This window comes from Lampetra planeri, chromosome 28 (assembly GCF_965212315.1).
Source record: "Lampetra planeri chromosome 28, kcLamPlan1.2.h2, whole genome shotgun sequence".
In the NCBI taxonomy this organism is placed as follows: domain Eukaryota; kingdom Metazoa; phylum Chordata; class Hyperoartia; order Petromyzontiformes; family Petromyzontidae; genus Lampetra; species Lampetra planeri.
The window spans coordinates 11,741,297-11,765,060 of NC_136134.1; the positions used below are offsets into that span (position 1 = coordinate 11,741,297).

General features: G+C 46.1%; 1 protein-coding gene across 1 annotated transcript in view; it reads left to right on the forward strand.

Moving 5' to 3' along the window:
• The window catches only part of LOC144728270 (uncharacterized), an 83,233-nt gene extending 66,377 nt beyond the window's left edge, over nt 1–16,856 (forward strand). Inside the window, exons 13-30 of the mRNA XM_078607580.1 lie at nt 530–675; nt 1,462–1,665; nt 3,016–3,207; nt 3,632–3,726; nt 3,996–4,054; nt 4,170–4,342; nt 5,587–5,752; nt 6,666–6,811; nt 7,298–7,501; nt 8,106–8,297; nt 8,636–8,730; nt 10,306–10,364; nt 10,749–10,921; nt 11,305–11,473; nt 12,492–12,683; nt 13,192–13,250; nt 14,212–14,309; nt 14,721–16,856. Of these exons, the coding sequence (XP_078463706.1) occupies nt 530–675; nt 1,462–1,665; nt 3,016–3,207; nt 3,632–3,726; nt 3,996–4,054; nt 4,170–4,342; nt 5,587–5,752; nt 6,666–6,811; nt 7,298–7,501; nt 8,106–8,297; nt 8,636–8,730; nt 10,306–10,364; nt 10,749–10,921; nt 11,305–11,473; nt 12,492–12,683; nt 13,192–13,250; nt 14,212–14,309; nt 14,721–14,777 (2,479 nt within the window). The 3' untranslated portion in view covers nt 14,778–16,856. The remainder of the gene's footprint in view (nt 1–529; nt 676–1,461; nt 1,666–3,015; nt 3,208–3,631; nt 3,727–3,995; nt 4,055–4,169; nt 4,343–5,586; nt 5,753–6,665; nt 6,812–7,297; nt 7,502–8,105; nt 8,298–8,635; nt 8,731–10,305; nt 10,365–10,748; nt 10,922–11,304; nt 11,474–12,491; nt 12,684–13,191; nt 13,251–14,211; nt 14,310–14,720) is intronic.
• Nucleotides 16,857–23,764: the final 6,908 nt, after the last annotated feature.

A 23,764-nucleotide genomic window follows, 5' to 3' on the forward strand; every position in this document is an offset into this window, starting at 1 on the left:
GCAATCTTGTGAAGAACAGCACCGTAACTCTGTAAAATGCAACAGCACGTGTTACAACAGCATGTCTTCAGAGTCGCCATTAACCATGTGGCTGGTTTACACGTGCGGTTATTCATTAACCCTGCCAGCCACCTACAGGCCCAACTCAGTCATCACATGGTGCTGTACACACATGCATTGATGCACTGCACAGCACATCAGGACTTTCACAGAACCACACTTTACTCCCTTGCTGCACAAGGATATAATTAAAAGAGTGATCATTTCTAATGTGCCACACATGCATCTAAGGAAATCGCATTTCGCCGCTTTTGTTTTTCGCTTTTTCCTCGTGAAGGTCGCGTTTCTTCAGAACATGCCTCGCGGTATGTTTTGCGTTGATGTATCGGTGAATACATGTTTGCGCTGTCAATGGCATTGCCCTCTGCACTGAGCGGCCATTTAGATTAGACGTAAGTTTACGGAGCTCTATAAAAAACAAAATCACTGACTCTGTTACCGTTATCGTTCCCTTCACGTGTCACTGCAGATGTAAATCTGGGTACCAAATGAAGCTGGCGAACAGCAGCTGCGCGGACATTGACGAGTGCTCGCAGGTCAATGATTGTTCTGCAGACGCCACCTGCGCCAACACGGACGGAAGCTACACGTGCACCTGTAACGAGGGATTCACAGGTGCGACGAGGGTCTGTGGCTTTAGCACGGCCGACGGAATCGCTGATCATTGCCAAAGTTGCACTTCATGCAGACAATTCGACAATTTACAGTTCTTTGTTAATCCACTGGTAGATGAAGCTCTAGCCGTGCCATGTCAGTCACCGTGGTTGTTTGACCACACTTCACCACTCTTTTAAATGTGGGTTGGTGAAGGATCGAGGGCCTGGAGCAGTATTGATGCCGTGGTGGCGAGATGTAATCTCCCTTGCCGGGATTCGATCCCGACCCTGACGCTTGTATATTTGGAGTTTGCATATTCTCCCCGTGGTCGCTTCGATTTTTCTCCGGGTCCTCCGAGTTTTCTCTCCACATTTAGAAACATGCGTTTTGAGTATTGGCTGCTATAAATCTCCCCATCATAAGCCACTTTGTTGAGCTATCATTTGTGGCCAGGTCGCTTCTGAAAAAGAGCTAATAGCTCAGTGAGCCTTACCTGGTAAAATTAAAATTGTAATTTCTATCACCAGGTGGCCGGTTTCTTAGCACAATGTGCAAACCACTGTGTGCCACTACTCCACACTGTATATGCTTATGAATACAATCTTGCCTGTGTTGTTTCTTGTTTTCCGTACTCCTCTCCATTTGCACGTCGATTTTTTTTACGTGAACAATGTTACGTGTGAATCTTTAATGTGAAAACTCAGTTGTAAAAGATGAATCGTCCCATGGATAGCTTTACGAGATCTCCGATGTGGGACCTCTAACAACAGAGAACACGTCTTCTCTTCCTACCCCTCCCCCCAGGCAACGGGACGTACTGCGAGCGCATCGAGGCCTGCCTCAATCTCACCGGGCTGCAGAACTGCTCCTGCAGACCGGGCATGGTCAGCAATGGCAATTTTTGTCTGGACTTCGACGAGTGCCAGAACCAAAGCTCATGCTGGCCCAACTCGCATTGCCAGAACACCTTCAGCAGCTTCGCCTGCATCTGCAATGAGAACTACACAGGTTAGCCTGGCGGAAAAGTGTAATGAGTGTCAGAAAAGATGGTCACAATGGGTCCCGGCGGCCACTCTGTTTAAAACGAGGCAGCTGCAGCAGGCGAGCACACGGTGTTTCTCCCGATAGCTTTCATCACTCATTGCACAACTATTACAAAGTGGATATCTAGAGGCTAACAATTCAACCGTGTCTCAAGACGCTGTCTTGACAACTTAAAACTTAAAACACTTCCTCTCAATTAATTCCCGACTCAAGACGCTTTCTTGAGTCTTGAGCTTCCAGAAGGGATGGCTGGGGAATGGGAATTCCAAACCACGAGAGGAGAGGAGAAATAAAAACCTTATTTGCATTTACCTACCATTATATACTTGGGGGGTTGGGGGGGGGTTACTATATTATTTTTACGGAACAGATTTATTCAAGATAATTCTCATCTTGTTTTTAATTCTTTGCCGGATTAAAGACTTTCCCATACCGTGTCAGTCACGGGAGTCGTTTGACTATACTTCACCATGCTGGTCAGTGCATGTTTGTGAAGGGGGTGATAAGAACTGGTTCAGATATTGCTAACTATGGATCTGATGTTAGTTCAGGCTGGGAATTAAGTCAGGTCGCCGCTGCGTCACTAATGTCTCCACTGATTTAACGTGGTTTTGCAATTCCGCAGAATGTTACTCAGTTTTAAGTTTGAGTTGATTTGATTTGTTACACGGATAAATGCGTTTTGTCAGTTTCTTGGCTATTTTTAAAGGGATCTTTTTGGTACGTTAACACAGCAACAACAAAAACAAAAGACAAAAACATCAATATGACAGAGAACGAGTCCAGGTTCAGTCAGAAATATTGCACAACTAACGAATGAGGTTACAGCAATCACTGTGCGTATTGACATTCTCATGTCAATTTATCAAACCTTGCTGTATGAGTCATTGAATATCTTAAGTCACTTGCGCCTGTCCAATCTTTTTTATAATGGACGGTTTAATAAAAGACGGCCTATTGAGAAGATGATGGTGCAGTTCAGAGCTCGTGGTCACAGTGCTGTTCAGCAGTCTCAATGGGCACGTTTACTCCTTGCACATAGTTGATATTATTTTGTTTAATCAAATAAGAAATCAAGAGCCCAGAATAGCCTAATTTGCAGGAGTCAGCAAAAACACACAAACACGCGTGTGCGTGATCTCTTAAATGTCAACGGGAGGGCCGAACCCGGGGCGGCCTGGGGGGCATTGGCAGCGAGGCTTCGTAACCGGAAAAACAAGCCTGGCCGCAGCTCACACGGGACGCTTCTCTCTCTCTTCACCGCCCTCTGGCGTTCGCTTGCCCACATGACCCCCCTCTCCTCTTCCCTCCCAGCCGTCGGGCAGTCATGCAAGCCGGTGTGCAGGAGCGTGCCGTGCCCCAGTGACCCGTGCGTTAACGGCGGAGCGTGCTACGTCGACGGCGCGGATGGAGGCTGCAGCGCCTCAAAGTGCTCGTGCACGCCGGTCACCCAAGGCGACAAGTGTCAGTTCGGGACCCTCACCGTCCCAGTCTCTCGCAAGCCAGGTTGGTGCCATGATTATTGAGTTGTGTGTTGTATAATCTGGCGTCAAACTAGGCCCCCACATCATGGAGAGAAGATGGCCCTTGCCTATAATATCTGGCAGTCATAAAGCAGTAATTCAAGCAAGACAGATTCTGCTGATGAGAAAGTGTGTCTTAAAATGTATCAAGAGTATAGCCTGTGTTGAATCAATGCTGCTGAAATAGGTACTCCCAGAGGGCTCTTTGTTTTCATGAGGAATATTCATTTCTATATTTCACCTGGAAAATCCCCTGACATGGATGCATATTCGTTTTCATACATTTTAACATTCGAATATATAAAAAGTATAAAAGACACTTCTCTTCCCATTGTAATACTGACAAGCACGGGGTGGGGTGGGGGGGCTGTCACCTCACATTGTTATTCTGTGTGCCCCCCGTCTAGGAGCTGTGAAGGTGAAATACATGCTGAAACTATGGTTCATTTCCCAGCAATACATCAACATCACAGACGCTGTCAAAGCTGACATGACAAATGCGGTAAGTTGGGATTGCCGCCACTGCTGTTTGCTACAAGGTGGGGGTTAACCCCTGTGGCTGGTACGTGAAGCACAGGGGAAATGTTTTAAATTAACTGTAAAGTTTGTGAATAATGTACGGGTCTTTGATAAGATCTTGCTGGATAAAGGCTTCCCCGTGCCCATTTGGTCGAAAGGGGTTGTTTGGTCATACTTCACCATCAACTTCTTAATAAGTTCACTGAATCTGTACATCATGTGGCATTGAATGTTATCTTCTTGTATTCACAGGTCATCAACAAACTGAACATAATATCTGGGTTCAACTCAGTAATTCTTGAAAACTTCAGGTAATAATATCATGCCACGATAACAATGCAGGTACATCAACATAGCGCCTGTGGTACTGTGATAACATCAGCTCTCTTCTAACACTGGCGTTTTTCTGTCCTTTACGTTCATCAGCTCTACCAAGAACTTCACAGTTAAATCAAACTGCACGGCCTACTTTGACTACCCACTCGACAGCAGCATCCATTCCATCTTCAACGGGACCCAGCTGGCCCTCATCAGGTCCAAGTTTGGGCTGACACGATACTTGGGGGACATTCTTCTGGAAGACATTCAGCAGATACTCGGTGAGATGTGGCACTTTTGAGATGTATGGCTGTGTAAGTTTTCCAGCAGGTGACCTGCGGCAATGAGCAGCCAGTTTCTAAAACACATCGGGACCGTACCAACTGAGCCTGAACACAAGGGGGTGGGGGGGGGATACGAGTATTGACTAATCAATTAACATAAATTCGCCTGTGTCAGCAGCGGCATTAATTTAAAATAATACAGCAACGTTACGTATATATTTGTTAAGTATGTTCATACACCTTTTACACAATTGTATATTTGTTTTTATCCCCCCCCCCCCCCCCCACAAATAGTTTGGGACACCCAGAGTGTGATGGACGGACACTTGTGAATTAAATAGATAGAAACACCATAGACTACCCGCCAAGCTACTGCCCTTTCCGCTGGTTCCTTCCGGAACGACCGAGTCTGGTGTAGATCTCACATCCATGACCACAGCGTTCCGGGTTACACCGCCGCATGTCCACCCCTGGTCTAAAGATCACCGCAAGATTTGTGCTTGACTGCCCATTTTGAGGACATAATTGCAACATGCATGAAAGCCATTCCTCGATAGAGTTGGGAAAGGCATTGGGAATTCAACTTGCAAGTTTTTTTCCACGAATGCGGATACATTTCCTCTGCATCTGATTTCTCACCTGGCTCACCTCACATCTTTCCGTGCTGTTCAAGTCCAGGCTCAAGGGGTTCTTGTTATCCCGCTGCCTACAGTGGCGGATCCAAGGGGGGGCAGGGGGCGGTGGGGGGGCGGTGCGATGGTCGATCGCATCCCCCTTGAGACCAAATATTATTACTGATGTTAATGTAGGGTCCTATTTAAAACGATTTCATTTTGACTTCATATCGCGCCATTCATACGAACTGCATCTCAAATGCTGTAAGTTGACTTTGTAATGCAGAGGCGTGGGAAGCCACAGACAAGAGGAGAAGCAAACCGTATCTGGCGCCATCTATTGCCGAAGCTCTGTGGCCCAATATTTGGATGTTTGACCAACTCCATTCATGAGTGTCTATACATGATTGAATAAATCTAAATGAAACAGGTAATGTCTTTAACAAAGGTTACACATTCTTTATTGAAGTGCTTTTTGACTCATAAGTTGCCCAGCTTCCTCCAAGAAAACTTGATTTAAGCATGTCTTTCTGAAAATATATTGACTTCCCATGTATGCTTTGATGTTGCAGTGAGACCAGGTGCATTTCTAACTCATCCGTAACCACTACGGCATCTGTTTTTCAGTTCCACAAAACCAACTGGACCAGGTGTACAACTGTGACACAACGTTCGTGGGGTACATATTGACCCTGCCAGAGACCGGCCCCGTGTGCCTGTCCCCGTGTGCCAATCAGAGCTACTGCAATAACATCGGAGAATGCCAGCACCTCCGCACGGGAGCTGTGTGCGTGTGAGTATCTCCGGCACAATTGCCAGCACCTCCGCACGGGAGCTGTGTGCGTGTGAGTATCTCCGGCACAATCGCCGTCACCTTGTCGGTGGCACGAGTGCAGGCGGCTTTTCCACTGTGTCCGGGCCGGCACTAGCGGCTTGCTGCCGTGGGCCCTGCACGATCAGATGTCACGTTGGTCCACTCATGTTCACTCTTCTCAATGGCGTGTATGACTGTCACGGTGGCCCCCCAACATTACAGTCCAACTGCCCCCCACCCCCCAATCCGAGAGGAGCTGGAGCCGCAGCTGCTCAGGGTGCGCATGCGGTCACATGAACGTCGCGTCGCACGTAGCATTACGACTCCTTGTCGCATTCGGCCTGCGATTCTCGATTGCCCTCCTACTAGGAGTGGTTGTAGAGGTCACTTAAACACATTACAAACGACGTGCATGTAAAAACTAAGATTGTTACACGCGCGATTTGATGCAAGCATTGTGAGCTCAAAATTCGTTCATTCTTAACTATACAGAAAAACGGACTGGTATGTCTGGCGATGGCTCTTCAGAACGTACGGCGAAGACATGAGAATGTAAATATAGACCTGTTTTATAACAAGTGGTCGCGAGTTTCTGTTCAAATGAACATTGAGCCGGTGCTCATCTCCTGTTTACAGCCCTGAGCCAGTGGTGGAAATTCCGCATCTCTATGACGGTTGTGAGGTCATCAATAAAATTACCATTGTTGACTTCCACAAAAAGTGGTACCTATTTTATTGACCCCAGAAAGATGATGGGCAACACCCAACCAGGATGTGAAATTTACAACCTTTGGATTGCGATCCACTCGCTCTACTGCTAAACCAAGTAGCCTAATTCATAAATGCACATTGAACAAATAAGCACTGATGCTCTCTCCACGTGTCACTGCAGGTGTAAGTCTGGGTACCAAATGAAACCGGACAACAGCAGCTGCTTGGACATTGACGAGTGCTCGCAGGCCAACGCCTGTTCTGCGGACGCCACCTGCGCCAACACGGACGGAAGCTACACGTGCAGCTGTAACGAGGGATTCACAGGTGACGGCCACTCCGGCGTATGTGACGCGCGTCTTTGGATAGAGCGCGGTAGATGCTGGAGGTTACGTGTGTGGACGTGTGTGGCCATTCACTTCCGCCCCTCCCTACCCGCAACGATTCAATGCGAGCGGCGATATGGGTTCAAGTGACGATGACTGCAATAAATTTAAACAGAATACTACGTTTCATAGAGATGGGTTATTAATCTGTTCCAAATGGTCTTGAAGTTGTGTTCAATATTTCAATATCTCTCAAGCGTAATGCTGCCAGGGCACTCCATTATGATACATACTTTCTCTTTGGTTGTGGTTGCTCTGATTTCTATTCACTTCGTTTTTGTACTTATTTTTACGCTTTTGCCTTTGTAATCTTTTGCCGACCAAGTTCACTCTTGCCAGACAGACTTCTCCTTGTCTTTTGAGTTCTCTACACCTGAAACCTCTAAGCAAGCCAAGCACGTGTCCTCCTCCCTCTTCCCCCACCCAGGCAACGGGATCGTCTGCGAGCGCATGGAAGTCTGCCTCTACGTCCCCGGAGTACAGAGCTGCTCATGCAGGCCGGGCATGGTCACAAGTGGCAACGCCTGCGTGGACATTGACGAGTGCAAGAACAAGACCGCGTGCTGGCCCAACGCGCAGTGCCAGAACACCTTCGGCAGCTTCACCTGCTTCTGCAATGAAAACTACACAGGTTAGCCTGGCAGAAAAGTGCAATGAGTGTCAGAGAGGAGAGTCACAACGGGTTCCTGCAGCCGCTCTGTTTACAACTTGGCAGCTGCAGCAGACCGGTGTTTCCCCTGATAAAATTACCTTAATTCTGACTCAGATGTGGCCACTAAACTAAAATGTATATGGATACTGACACATTTCCACCACTGAGTGTTGTTTAATTCAAATGTAAAGCTACCGCACTGCACTTCCTCTACCAACTAACAGCTTTCAATGTTAGTTTATGCAAACAGTCCTTTATCTGTACCATGCAAGCTCTTATGTTACAAGTGCCTGCTTAGACTCAACAAAGGAGGCAACATGATTAATGAGCTTGTGGTCACACTACATAGGAGGAAGTTAACTTGCTCAAGGGGCGCACTTGCTCCTTGCAAACACAAACACGCGTGTGCGTGATCTTTTAAATGTCAACGGGAGGCCGAACCCAGGGCCAAGGGGGCATTGGCAGCGAGGCTCCTTGACCGTCAAAACAAGCCTTGCCGCAGCTCACACGGGGACGATTCTTTCTCTTCACCGCCCTCTACCGTTTGCTTGCCCACATGACCCCCCTTTCCTCTTCCTCCCAGCCGTCGGGCAGTCATGCAAGCCGGTGTGCAGGAGCGTGCCGTGCCCCAGTGACCCGTGCGTTAACGGCGGAGCGTGCTACGTCGACGGCGCGGATGGAGGCTGCAGCGCGGCAAAGTGCTCGTGCACGCCGGTCACCCAAGGCGACAAGTGTCAGTTCGGGACCCTCACCGTCCCAGTCTCTCGCAAGCCAGGTTGGTGCCGCTTTTTGTGCCTGGTGAAACACTCGTTGGACAGAAGAGAGCAGCATGCAACAAAGGAGAGTGATCATCCCGTGTGCTGTGCACGCTCTCGATCGCGTCACAAATGGGTCACGGACAGCTGCTCTACCACCGAGTTTCCGGTCCACATTTTATGAGTCATATTTGTGCGGACATTGTGCATTGTGGCCAAAAGCATTGAGTTCTTATTCATACGAGAAATCTCCAGTGTGAAAATTGTGCATTCAAATAAAGAAATATCAAGCATTGTAATACTGACACGCACATGGGCAGTTGTCATCTCACATTGTTACTCTGTGCACCCCATCTAGGAGCTGCAAAGGTGAAATACGCTCTGAAACTATGGTTCATTTCCAAGAAATACAGTAGCATTACAGAAGCTGTCAAAGCTGAGCTGACGAATGCGGTAAGTTGGCATTGCCGCCACTGATGTTTGCTTCAAGGTGGTGGTTAACCGCTGAGGCTGGCTCGTGAAGCAATTTAATAACTATACAACTTGCTTAAACCAATATGTGTATTGTTTGTAACAATAACCGACCAGTTTAAACATGAGAAATATAAATCACATTTTATCAAGGTGCACTGATATGGCCTGAATACATTAGGTACAATCAATCCGATTCCCAACCAAACAGATCTGGTCCTAGCTTTCTCATATCTGATTGCTCAGCAGACAAATCCTATCCAGACTGTCCCTACATTGGGGAGTAATGATTCACACCTTCGACACCTCGACGATTTGATAGATAATTTCTAAAATTCAGGGTTACGATTAAATTCAAAAAAGTATTCTTTCTCTTACACATTGTGGTAAATGTAGCAATCACTAGTGTCTGTATGTTGAACTTCTTTGGCAGTGTACATAGCCAGCCGTGCTAATCGGAGGTGTAGCGGTCCATGGGAACACATGACATACAACATATACAAAAGGAAAAAACATAAATTTGTATGTGTGTCACTCGACTAACATTTTGTGAGCTCAGAGAATGAATAATAATTGATGGATCAATATATATTTACACTGATAATGTAAGGGGTTTAAGTTCCCTTTCTGAGAATCTTGCTTCTGGTTTCAGTTCCCAAGTGGAGAATTGCTTTATTTTATTCAGTTACATATATATGTTTTTAAGGTAAAAGAAAAATGTAACACCAGATGTAGCTGGCAGGATTTTAACCAATACGAATTTCTTGCCTGACCCCAACCTGATCTTCAATAAGCGAATAGAGGAATTTATAGCGATGCGCAGAGCCACTTTTCTCCCACATATCTGTGGGCACTGCCCACTTGGTCGGGCATTGCCCCTATTTCAGAGGACAGTGCATTGCTATACTGATCAGTGCCAGTCCGCTGCTGTACAGACCACTCTCTGATTGGCTTAAGTTCAAGTTATATTACTAAACCAGTTAAGAATTCAAGAGACCAGTATAAATTAGTACTTGTAAGAGTGACTTGGGACATGAGTCTGCCAGTAAGGGGCGATGATTGCTGTGTACAGTCCCGCACCTCCGATTAGCATGGGTTGCCTATGTACAGTGTGAAAGAAGTTCAACATGCATATAATTGAGTGATTTGGGGGTCATTTTTTTTATTTGGCAAATTTGGACCCTGACGCCAGCACACAATTGCCTCCGCTAACGAATGACGACACAGGGATCTTTAACGTCCACTGTGGGTGCGGCAGATGGTGCGTGGTATTGTTATAGTTAGTATACACCGCAGTAATAATCAGGGCAGCCTCTGAATTCAAACCGTGAACCTCTGCAGCGAGCAGCGAACGCGATACAGTGGGCCACATCACCGTCCGTTTTGACTACGAGCCCTGTTCATGAGCAACACGAATTTTCGAAAGCGTATTTTCTTTTACAGTTTCTGTCAATTTCCCCAACAAACGGCAAATAAAACGTGGAAATGTTACAAAAGCTGGAAATCGTGCAGCATTGGGTTGTAACACTACTCTGCGTATTTTTGCATGATTCACAGGTCATTAACAAACTGAAAATAATATCCGGGTTCAACGCAGTATCTCTTGAAAACTTCAGGTAATAATAACAATGGACACACAATAGCATCGTGGTTGTGGAGCAGTCATAATATATGTTCTCTTTTAACACTGGTGTTTGTGATGCATATATTTTTTTTGGTTAGACCATGTAATGACCAATGTATGGCGTTAATTACATTTTCAACTTCAACGTACTGATGAGCTAATAGAACAGAAAATGGCGGCGCGTTAAACACTTGTGCACCAGGTGACCCTTTAATTTGTGTTGGCGATGGCGGGTGGTGGAGGGTTCACAGGGTAACTTTGGCTAGATCATAACGTAGCCTAACTTTGGCTCGATCGTGACATAACCTAACCCAAACGTCAATTATGAAACGCGTTAAGTTAACTGGTATTCATTTCTGTCCTTTATATTCATCAGCTCTACCGGGAACTCCACAATTAAATCGAACTGCATGGCCAACTTTGACTACCCACTCGACAGCAGCATCCATGCCATCTACAATGGGACCCAGCTGGCCCTCATCAGGTCCAAGTTTGGGTTTATGCGATACTTGGGGAACATTCTTCTGGAAGACATTCAGCAGACAGTCGGTGAGATACGCCACTTTTGAGATGTGTGGCTGTGTGTAAGTTTTCTAGCAGGTGACCTGCGGCAATGAGCTCGTAATTAAGTAATCGTTCTTGAATAGAAATCTTTTTTCATGCATCTGAACGGACTAAACTTAGATTTGGCATTGAATAACCTCTATCCAATAAATTATGAAGTAGCCAATAAGCACTGACCGGTGTGGTGAAGTATAGTCAAGCAACTCAGTGACTGACATTGTGTAGGCAGCCCTATATCTGCCAGTTTGACAAATATCTGCCAATTGGTAACATTTAATCGTAGGCAGCGTGATCTCAAACTACTTTGCTGTTGAGATGAGTGCATCACTAATGGCAACTGTAATCACCACGGCATTGATGCATTCCAGTTCCGCAAAACCAACTGGACCAGGTGTACAACTGTAACACCACATTCACGGGCTACACGCTCAGCCTGCCGGAGACCAGCGGCCCTGTCTGCCTGTCCCCGTGTGCCAACGAGAACCACTGCAACAAAAACGGAGAATGCCAGCACCTCCAGACGGGCACCGTGTGTGTGTGAGTAACCGCCCCTGCAGCTCCGAGTCGCTCGCACCACTCAGCGGCCAGCGTGCCGACAAGCAACGGCATCGCTCGCACACCTCTGTCCGTGGTGCTGCCCCCCCCCCGCCACGCGCTTTGTGCATCACGTCAGCCACGGCGGCAGTCGCTCGCAGACGGTCCATGGAACCCTTCGCGGGACGATTGCGTGCGTGTCTAAAGTGTGGGGGGTGGCGGCGTAGCGGTTTATACTTTGTAAATCAGCAGTGGCGATTGATATCTCCCTTTGGCTTGGGCTTGACTTGTTAGACTAAAGTGGGCAGCTGCTGCTTTGTGTCTCGACATGAGCATTGTGTGGTGGGTTGGGTGGGGTGGGAAGTGTCTGGGATTGGCACTGGTTACAGCACTCCTTGCATCGGCCATATTGGCATTCAGAGGTGCTTGCCAAAACTACTGTTTCCGTAATTCACTGAGACTGAACAGCATGTCTCCATCTTTACGCAACTGACAAATTGATGATCCAGCATTCATTGCTTTAAACTAGTAACTCGCTCACCGGTGGTCAGTCACCTCATTATCACTCTTCTATCGATATCGCTACTAACATAGTTACTGTTCCCGTGAGCTTCACTCACTGATTCCTCCAACCATGTGGAGGTCTCGGGTCTGCCAGACTGTTTCATCTTTTCCATACTGTGATCAGTCGCAACACTGCAGGTTATAACATACTCGCTCATCTTCCCACCCACTCAATAAAGCATTCAATCACATACCCACCCACGATATTGCAGGTCACAACACTGAGCTTTATGCGTCTTCCCTCGCACTGCTCCACTTTGTAATTCCATCTCATCGTCTTGTTGCTCAAATTCCTATAATAATCTTTCTTCATACAAACAGCGTGTTACACTCTTACGTAGTACACGTCTTACAGTGCTGTTTGTTGCTGGTCGCTTTACCGTTTCGGCATTTGAGCCCTGTGCCCAGCAACTGCGTTTAAAAATAACTCATGAACTAATACCTGGCGACCCCACAGGTGTAACAACAAAGGCATTTACCAGACGACGGGAAGCCGGTGCGAAGAGGTGACGCTCATCTCGCGAGTGTTCTTCGCCATCCTCTTTGGCACACTGGGTGGCATCCTGCTACTGCTGCTGCTCGCAGGCCTGCTTGGCTACATGCTGTACCGCCGCAAGAAGGCCTGGGACCGCTTCAGTGACACGGGCAGGTGAGTTGGACCGTTACAAGGCCCTCTTCAAAGCCGCCAACGGGGGCCACGCAAACCCACAGCAGCTGGGAGGGCCGCACAAGTGAAGCGTGATCCGTAGACAACACGCCGCAGATTATTCGTCGTCATCGTTATCCTCGTCTTCATCAGCATCGACATCGGCCACTGTCTATCCATTGCTGCACGCAGGCCTGCCCGGGCTGTCGCTATCTGTCATGGCCCTGCGAAGCCACGATCCGTATCACTCGGTGATTAACGCATCGTTATATTAATGGCATGTTTTTATTGTAATGCCAAATATTTATCTGGCCCAACACATCACATTGTATACACCTGTCTGCAGGTGAACATACGAATTGGTATATGACAAAAATGCCGAGTACTCAAAATTAGTGCAAAACATGTTCAACCTCATACGTGCTAATATCATGCGCTATGTATTTAGGGACGGATTGTAACTGGAACGCAAAGTAAAATATTTTTTTAAATAGTCTTTGTTCCTCAACAGCCTTGGGACGAATCGCTCGCGGTTCCCAAGTTTCTCAAGGAAAGGCTCGTACATCCCCTGTAAGTTGCGCTATTTTATTACATCAACAATTCTCACTTGTCAGAATCTTACACTCAAAATGTGTGTCACATGCGTCTATGTATTTGGCTTGTCACACGACCCTGAAATACTTATGTAAGTGTCCAGGCCGTTTTTCTTTACTTTTGTGCATTCTTTTTACAACATTTCACCTGGGTAATCTCCTGAGATTGGACATCTCGTTTTTCAAGTGACACATTCATAGCAAATGACACAAATACAGACATTTTAAACCTATAACTTTGACAATCAGCTTGTGGATAAGGGCCTCCCCAATACCGTGTGGGTTGTGCAGGTATAGTGCAGTGTGGGTTGGTGAAGGCAGAGAGATAGGTACAAGATCACAACCGTAGTTCTTGCTGCACTGCCCTGTTGGCTACGATCATAGACATTGGAAATCACATCACACCGCGTCTTCCTTGTGTAAGTTTCGGTGACACGGCCCAGGGATATCATGTTCGCCACTTGCTGCAGAGGCTCGAAATTCGAATCCGACAGGCCACTCTGGTTACTACTGCGACTTTTTATTATCCATAAATACGCACCGTCTGCTTCATAGTGGACATAAAACATCTCCTGACATTCTAAATGAGTAGACCATCGGGTACCGGCGTCACGGTCCAAATTTGCCTAAACCGCAAAATGACCAACAAATTACTCCATTGGGATTACACGTAGTAGCAATCATCGCCCCCTACTGGCAGACTCACGTCCGCTTGCAGGCCAGAGAACCTGGTGTGAAGAGGTGATGCTCATCTCGCGAGTGTTCTTGCCACCCTCTTCGGCACACTGGGCGGGATCCTACCGCCTCGGCAGGGTGCCCTTTCAAATGTATTGAGATGAGACGTCTCAGTGTAAAGGGAAGCAGCGCGCTATGAAAATCAGTATTACGCATTACGATCTCGTGTTGATGTGTTTGACTGCACGTGTGTTCACGGACAGGGATAACCACAATGCCGGAGAGCACGATTTTGAGCGACGCTGCAGGAATCAAGACGCTGTCCTATCGTGAAAACAGCAAGCCCGACCCTCACAAGGAGGTGAGAACGTGGCGTGCTTGCACTCAGCGGCCGCCTGATTAACACTGTCGGTGTAATAACCAAAATAGTACCACGTGCAGTCTGCTTCACTCGCAGAGGACGGTAAAGATCCCCTGACGTCCTTCGCAAGAGTAGGCCATTGTGTGCCGGCGTCAGGATAGGTAGATGTGCAGGACTGAGATGAACTGTAAAATCACAGGACCGTAAGGGATGCCTTCATCCTGCAGCATCCAGCAGCGGAGAGACAATGGCTTACGATGAAGTCGTGACTGTGTGTAAGCACTTTGGCCTTCGCTCACTCTCACACTGTCACCAAGCCCACACCAGTCTGCTCACCGTGCATGGAGTCTCACGACAATATAAATCGCGCCGCTTCTGTGGATTTACATCAAACCCCTATCTCCCATTCAGGTGCGTCTGCCAAGAGCGACAGCATTTGACAACCCGGCGATGAGCCAGTACGAGTAGCGATCTGTGTAAGGCCAACAAGACGCCGACATGTGGGCTGCCCCACAGGAAAAGCACGTCCACCACGGTGTATGCGGGTCATGGTGCGTTACGTGGGATAACCGAGAACTGTAACATGACGATCACATGCCATGATTCACTCACAAGTTGTGGTGTTGCATTTACACGCAGAAAACTAAATGGCCTGTAGCATTGTAACCCGTTTCCACATGGCGTCGAACTTTGATTCCGTCCAAAAAATTCGAATGTAGGGAATCCCAGGCCTGCCCATGAAGAAAAACCGGCCCAGAGATTGCGGGCTCCAGCCTAAATTGCCAGCCAACTTCAAGTTGAATATAAACGTGGAAACGGGGAGGGGCTTCTTTGGGGGGGGGTGGGGGGCAACTGAAGTGCCTACTCAAGTCCCGTGGTTCGTGGACCCACGGTATCGGTGGTGAATTCCGTGCAATTCTTAATCTTAAGTAAACAAAACCACTTTGTAGAGGTCCATGTTACAGTGCTTAGATTAACATTTTCGAATCATGACCATGACATGAGTTGATGTACAATATGAATTTTACATATTGAACCAGGTATACATATGTTTGGAATGTGTAACTAACGCGGCTACATCGCAAGAGGCACGTCGAGGCTCCAGGCTAAGGTAGACACAAAGTCCGACGGAGTTTTCACTTCTCAGGTGATGATGCACGCAGGTGGTGAATCACCGAGACACTCAAATGCATTGGTTTCATTATCAGTTCCATCTCACACAGATACCAATAGACTCACAAATTGAACCACTCACACAGTTAAGTTTTTGCTCTGGAGACCAGGAGATCATTGATCGATGTTCGGTCGCCGGGGTGATGATGCCATTAAGTCTTGATATCTCACTTCCACTCCACTCACATGGGACCCTGATTCTCACACAGACGCACATAGACTTACACACAGACCCAGATTATCTTACAGATACACTTGAACTCGCATGGAGATCCAGAAACGTGCTTAGATATGAATTAAGGAACTGCAATTATTTCACAATGCCTTTGTGTTCTAATTATCGAAAGACTCCACCTCCACTGCTCCACGTGTATGGCGGCAGGATGGCGCAGTGGTAACACTTGCGCCTCACAGCAAGAAGGGCCTCGGTTCGCATTACGACATATGCGCCGGTCTGCATATGGGATTTGTATATTCTCACCCTTTGCCTGCATGGGTTTCTAAAAACGTACAATGCAACTGGTATTAACCAAACATACCGTTGCTGAAAAATTACTTACAAATCACTCAATTGTGATAACAACATTGCCACCTCAATCTGGAGCCTCGTGGCAGCCACTGCTGTGTGATTCACATCGCATGTGAATGTGATTCTAGAGGAGTGTAGACACGTGCTGAGCCCCTGCCGTGGCTGATGAGCCACTTGGCGCGTGTTCACACACAACACATGCTTATAATACCCTAATTAATGCATGTATTTCTGCAAGGCACATGGGATGTATAGTGAAACTTCGAGCTGAAGAAATATTAAATAATGTGTCTTGTTTTTAAAAACATGTGCATTGAGTAAAAACATATATATCTGTTTTCTGGAAGGGAAGTTTTGTTCTTGTAAGGTTTACATGTTTGGACCTCAGACTATATATGTGAACATTCGTACAGTTACTGTGTATTAGACTGAAACAAATCCCACTGAAACTAAATTGGCAATAGAGTGACCATCGTTTTATGAGGAACTGGAATGTTTATACAGAAAATGTTGTTTTATTGAAATGTTATTTTATTATGGAGAGGAACAATTCAAATAACTTTCATAATGACAGAACATCGAACAAAGACAGTTTAATAAAAATGTAACCAATATTCAAATAAATCACATTATTAAAATTACACACTTACCCCACAGTTATCTAAAGTGAGAAATGAAGAGGAATGTAGCCAAATAAAACAGGATGAACGTTTGAGAAACATTTGAGTTTACATGTTGAGGCATTGTTGAACAGTATAATTGACTTATTCATATTTCTTCATTGTTTTAAAAGAATGGTTAAAATCCCCTACAGTACAAGCAGAAATAAATTATTTGACATTAAACGTGGTGCTGTTTTATTGTATACAATGTAAAGAACTCCAGTGTCGTATATCTAGGGGACAGTTTCACGGATTCTCAAGGCCCTTTCATTAGGAGGGTACTGCACCGTGGCATAGTTTACAAATTCCACTTTAAGCAAAGTCTGTCTTCATGTAAGTGAAATCCTAGAGGGACCGGAGAAAATCCAGCACGCGTATGGGAGCGTAATCCTGAAAGGTGCGTACAGATGGGTTCAACAACACACTTGCTGTACTGCCATCTCGAGGCCACAAAGCGACCCAGCACGTTGGGGAGTTTCACTCTGCCAGCTGCTAACCCCCTGCCTCCAAAGCAAGCAAAGCATAGCCACCGTGCCCTGGCTTAAATACAATTTAAGGTTAATTTGGTTTAACATTGATAAAGTCTCATGTACAAGAGTAACCTGGGTTACCAACATTTCAAAGGCAATAGCAGAAAAACAAATACAACATAAAAACAAGTACAACGATGAAGCAAATAAAAACCAGAGCAAAAACAAGAAAAAAGTGTTGCAGAGGAAATCAAAAACTGCTCAAATATAATATATATAAAATAATGTGATAAAATAAAGAAAACACATTTCATGTAAACGAAAATCGGCTAGGAAACTAAACCACTTTCTTGATCGGTTGAGGGCGATGTGTTTGTTGCACAAGCTGCCGTGTCCCATTGCGTGAAGTCGTGTAACGTTGTGTAATGTTGTGCAACAATGCCGTGCTATTCTGGGGACATTCAGGTAGGTGACTTGTGAATGTTCGTGCTGCCATCAAACATTTACAGCAATCGCTCACTGTCGCCAGTCTTGCTGACCAGCTTTTAAGAACTCGGGTTAAAATTAGCACAAGCACAACTCACAAAACTCAACATATTCGTCAATAACAATTTGACCTTAAAAGAAAACCAATATGATAGGGGCGACGTTTGTGTAATGACCCTTCATGGTATGTAAATCAATTCATGCCCCAAACATTTCCTATTATGCAGTTCTTATTTTAAAGCCAACGTGTATATTGACGAAAGCGTTCAGTTTTGACGATACAATAATTACGCAGATAATAAGTCGTTCTTTACATATCCTCTTGGCCCACACAGTCATGGTTTTTTTGGCAACACGACATAAATAGAGCATATGGAATTAAATAAGCAGACAGAATGGTCTCGTACGGACAAGTTCGTTCACTGCTGCCCTACAAGGTGGTGCACTCTGCCATTGGATGTCATGGTACAAGCTACGACTGGAGGAATTGGCTGCCTTCCACCACACCGCCACAAAGGTTCGGCTCTTCAAAGAGCACGATTCATTGCCACCAGCGGCAGCACAATGGACTATGAGGAGAGGCTGCTGCTTCTGCTGCCCAGGCTCTACACAGATCCCCTTCCACCCCTGGGGGGTTCAGAGGTGCAGCGTCCCCCGTGGTGGTCGAGAACGGGTCACAATACTTTTGAAAAACGTAACTTTAGGGACCATCCATTTTAGGGACCATCCATTTAGTACGTACGCAAAAATCGCTCAAAACTTGACCCCTCCCCCCTCCCTGTACGCACGCATACTTCCCCCCCCCCCCCCACTTGCGTACGTACGCTTGAGGGGGCATAGTTCTGTTGATGGTCTGAGAGAGGGCAAGTAAAGACATGGCAGTATGAGTGAACCCGAGAGGGCACGTGACTGGAGCAGGGTAGCAAAGTGGCCTAAAGGGGGCTCGAGGGACACGTGGTGCTTGGACGAGAGCCTTCTGGTAAGATCCAGAAGGGGGCGTGGTCGAGGGTGGAGCGAGGCCACGCCTCTCGGGAGCAAAAAGGGGAAGTCCCGAGAGCGATCGCGGCTGTTCTCTGGGATCAACCCTCGGTGCTGCGTCTCTTCGATCTTCGGACTTCGCTCGGCATCGTGGACCAGTCAGAATGTTACTGACTGACCCGGTTATGTAGTTACCCTGTTGGGGTCTGTGCACGTTTAAGTAGTAGCCCTGTTGGGGCCGTGTAATAAACGTGTTGCCTCCAAGTGTGTGCCTCCGTGGAGCCCACTACACGTACGGACATTGTCAGTAGACCCCCCCTAGGGCAAGCGTATGCATATGGATCAACCCCCCCCCTCCCCCCTCCATGCGTACGTTCTAAATGGATGGCCCCTTATACCGAGATTAAAATCAGCGAGCATATATAGGAGCGGTTATAATCGGCGGGTATAATCTGCTGTGGATCAGAAACACGGACATTGAAAAGTGCACAAAGTTGAAATTACACTCGGAGATGGAAATATCAACACATTGATTAGAGAACGCGCAAATTAGAGACCTCGTTCAAACTGCACACAATAAGTGGTTGGGTTTGTCAGGATGCGTCCCCTATACGGGAGGGCCGGTGATGGGAACGATCGCAGGAGTGGCACTCAAAGGAAGACGACGGAGAGAACGTCCACCGTGAAGACGGAGCGGTGAAGGCAGCTCGCGTAGATTGAAAATTCATTTCTTTGGAACTGCTTTTTGTGTTTAATTTGTTGTCCTTCCCCGCACCTCCGATTAGCACGGTTGGCTACGTACGGTGCGAAATAATTTCAACGTACTGTACTTAAATACATTGCGAGACCATGAGAGATGGCAACGGCTGGGGAGGCTTTAATCTAGCAGTGGATATATCACAATAATTATTGTCGTTATAGAGAGATTCAGTAACAATAAATAAGCAGACAATTCATCCACATAAAATAAATAATAGTATATTTGTTTACATCCCATAGGCCAGATGGCCTTTACGGAAATAATCTAAACCCTAAATTTCGATTTAAAGCTTTCGTGACTGCAGGGATTAATCTTCTTGGTTCTTTCGGTAAAGTCACGTAGAATGGAAACAATAAAATAATATTATTTTATTGTTTTATTTTTATTATGTTTTATTTTTATTATTTTAAGATGAATCTAAACCCTTCTTTGTCTCTCCACGGCCAGCCAGCCCTCCGCGTGTAATCACGACAATCACCTGCGACGGCTCACTGCGGGGCTCGGAACTGCCCGAGGAAAACTTTCAAGTACACGTTTAGAGAGCAATGTGTGGGATGGGCGTATCTCCATTCCTGGAAGTCGCGTTGCGCAGTGAGAAGGAGTTTTTTCGAGGAATGACTGGAAGTTATTTCACGATGAAATACTTTGAAACAATTTACTCCACATGTACACTCCAAGCAGCTGAAAAGTATCCACACTGCAGCCCGTAACTGTGGCCATCTTCACTCAGGGCTGTTCAAATCAGATTCATTTGCAATACCAGTAACTGCATAACAAAAAATTAAATCGGTTTCATATTCTCCACACCAGTCCTGGAGGAATGTCTGACGATAAAGAACGTCCAACCCCCCCCCCCCCCCCCTATAAATGGGTACACCACATTTGGTTCATGAGGTTTATAACCGGTAACCAATGCTCAAAACGGTTACCGATTTAGCGGTTATCATTCAACAACCCCAGTCTTTATCTCTTCTCATGAAGGTGGGAGAAAGCCCAATAAACAACTATTCCCTGATAAATAAAAAAAAAGTTAAACATCTCTTTCTGCCATCTATCCCTTAACTGAAGTAGCTCCTCAAACGTTGTGTTGACTTGGCTGGAGGCAGACTCGGCAGGTAGCTCTGTGACATTCACCTGCCCCCTCCCCTCCCCTCGGGGGCTGCACCAAGGAGAGCCAAGACCTCGGGGGGGTGACAGAGACCTCTCTGGAATGCTTTGACAGCAAAATCTGTCGAAAAAGCCCACGCCAGGTGTTGTGAAACCACTGGCCGATGTCATCAATCAGCCGCGCTTGTGCCGATCTAGATTTCTCTCGTGAGCTGACATCAACATGAATAAGCAATAATTAATCTGCAGCTCCATCAACGCCCAACACGAACAGTTACAAAAACATACTTCGTCATTGCAGTCACCGGAGCAATACTGAAAACACTTTGCTGTAATTCCCGCGTAACCGACGTGACGTCAATCTGCCAGCGAATATCCCAGTGCACGGAAATGTTTTGACGGCCTTCTAATGTGCAGCTGCCCTCAAAGAAGTCATAGATCAAATACACACTGCCAAAGAACATATGTGTAATACTATTAAAGCCTACAGAGACTTGTATACATTCGACTTTTCTTTCGTATGGCTGCTGGTGTAGATGCAGAGCTTCAACTACTATTTCACATTCAGGTGGTCAAGCCAGATAACCGCCTCAGGAGCAGCGGAGTTATAATTATCGCGGTGATGTCTTCGTGTTTGTGGATCGGGGCCTTGCGTCGTTACACGTCGTACTACGTTCTGTTCTGGATGACCACAGTCGCACACTACGACTGGAGAGTTTATAATTTTTCATTTGTGTATCAGGTATGTGTATCTACTGCCATGGTTTGTGAGGGATGCGACAAACCATGGCGAGCAAGCCACAGTAAAATATAGTTAAGAAAAATAGTATAGACAGAGCAAATTTTTAAAGGAAAAAAGATAACCAAGATTGAATTCTGATTACTTTTTTTTAATCCAGGAAAGCCTTGCTGGCTCTGATCAAGTTGTTGCAGGAAGAGCCAATACTGCCATGGGCTGTCACAATTGAGTAATTTTCTGGTACTTTTTTCAGCGTTGGCATGTTTATCTAATAGCAGTTACATTGTGTGATATCTATGTTAGCTATGGGAGAAAACCGGAGAACTCAGAGAAAACGCATGCAAAAAGGGGAAAAACATACAAACTTCACACAGACAGATGCCAATTCGGAATCGAAACTAGGGTCTTCTTGCTGTGTCCTCTTCAGTTTTGGAATTGAATCGTGAACGTGTTTTATTGCAGGGGTGAAAAGTCACATTGCTAAGGTGTAATCATGTACATTGAATTGCCACCAGACTGCACAGCACTTCCAGTAACTATGCAAGCCACGCTCGTAATCCACACTGCAAACAGAGCATTAACCATAGTTGTGATAATGGAGGCTGAAAAATTAAATCATGACGTAAATCAAACAATGGACTTAAGGCGCACTGCAGTCAACACAATATTAATATCAACTGAGCTATTAATATCCGAACAGTTGGCAAACCTGTCTTGAAGGAGTCACTGTTTTTGAACAGGATGGGGCTTAAACGCTCAATATATTTAGAACCCAACTGTTCAGGCACCACAGGAGCCAAGCCTCGTGGCCAGGGAGGGCGAGATCTGGACCCTGGACCCAGCGCTCGCTTGGGCTCGTAGATCAAGGCACAATAGCCCGGCGGGCACAGCTGGCGCTCAGATGGAGATAACATCAAAGACTGGGCAAGGGAAAAATATATCGTCTGGACATGTGGCCCAAAATTACCGCAATTGATGTCTCATTGATTCTCAACCTTTGTGGTACCCTCCGCCCCCAAACTATCCAAACTAGATTTATTTTTATTTTTCCAGGTAAGGCCCACTGAGCTATGGAGTTTTTATTCAGAAGCGACCTGGCCACAAATGATAGCTCAACGAAGTGGCGTATCATCACGTGGACATTTATAGCAGCAGCCACATACTCTAAAGCCCTTGTCTCCCTTCTGCCGCCACACTAACGTGCCAGTATTAAACGATATATCGGTGTTTCTGTGTTGGCAGTGGTTGTCTTCATCTTTCGTACAGCAGCTGATGTAGATGCAGAACAACAACTAAAATGTTTCACCTTCAGGTGGTCAGGCCAGATAACCACGTCAGGAGCAGCAAAGTGTAATCGCTGTGATGTCCCCTTCGTATTTGTGGATTGGACATTGCGTCGTTATACGTTGGACGGTCTGTTCTCGATGACCTCAGTCGCACATTGGACAGTGTTACATTTTGCATTTGTGGAAAGTGGTACACAGCCACAAATAACAAAATAAACAACACATTCTTCAATAATACTGTGGCCTTAAAAGGACACGTATATAATAGGCGACGTTTCGTTTAACACAATGTACCTTTTGAGACCACAATAGTATTGACGAACCGTGTTGGCATGGCGAGTGTGTGCATCACGCCTCAACTAGACGCGTTTCGACGCGTTCATCGCACGTAACGTCAGTGGCATGGTTCGCCTTCTGAAGTGGAAAACCTGGCACCTCACGGCGTTGCAGTGGAAGAGACGCGTGTTTTGCATCCGTTACGTGGCACAGCAATAAGACATGCAGCCCGCCACCGGTGGCCGGGTGGTCTTAACACAAATCAGTTGCTATGGTGTAATTGGCACTGTGCTTAAGGCAAGACGTGCTACTATGGACAGGTGAATAGTGGCAGAGGGAACACCGCTGTGAGCAAGCACTTGCACTCGTCCATGCCCAGCACCGCCGTCTACAAAACAATGAGGCCTTCACCCATGGGTTGAGTCAATATCCTCTCTTGTCATCGGGAGATGGGTTTGCTTGCTTTTACGTGTGTTTAAACTAACACATTTGTTCTGTGGTGATGGAAATGTGAGTGTGAGCAAAGCATGAGACAACCATTTTTTTTCTGAAAATATGTTTATGAACTTCCATGCCACACACGGCCTTTACTATTACTCTTGGGTTTTTTTTTCAACTAAAATTTTCACAAGAGACTGAAACTGACGTGACGTATTTGAGTTTTGTAAAAAATATATTAAAAGCGCGTTTGCATCAAGTAAACAATGCTTAAAGTATTTTTATTGTTTTATATTTGTACTATTTTATTATTTCCCTTCTACGTGACTTTACCGAAACAACCAAGAATATGAATCCCTGCAGTCACGAAAGCTTTAAATAAATAAAAATGCTTAACGTATCAAGATGTCACCATGACCAAAGCCCTTAAAACCACACCTCGCTCATTCGTTGGGTGCATACTCTTAGCACAAAGCAATTTTCAATAACAGTGTCAGTTTCAATTAGCCCATTGAAACCCACCCTCCTACCACTCCATTCTCAGCTCGCTA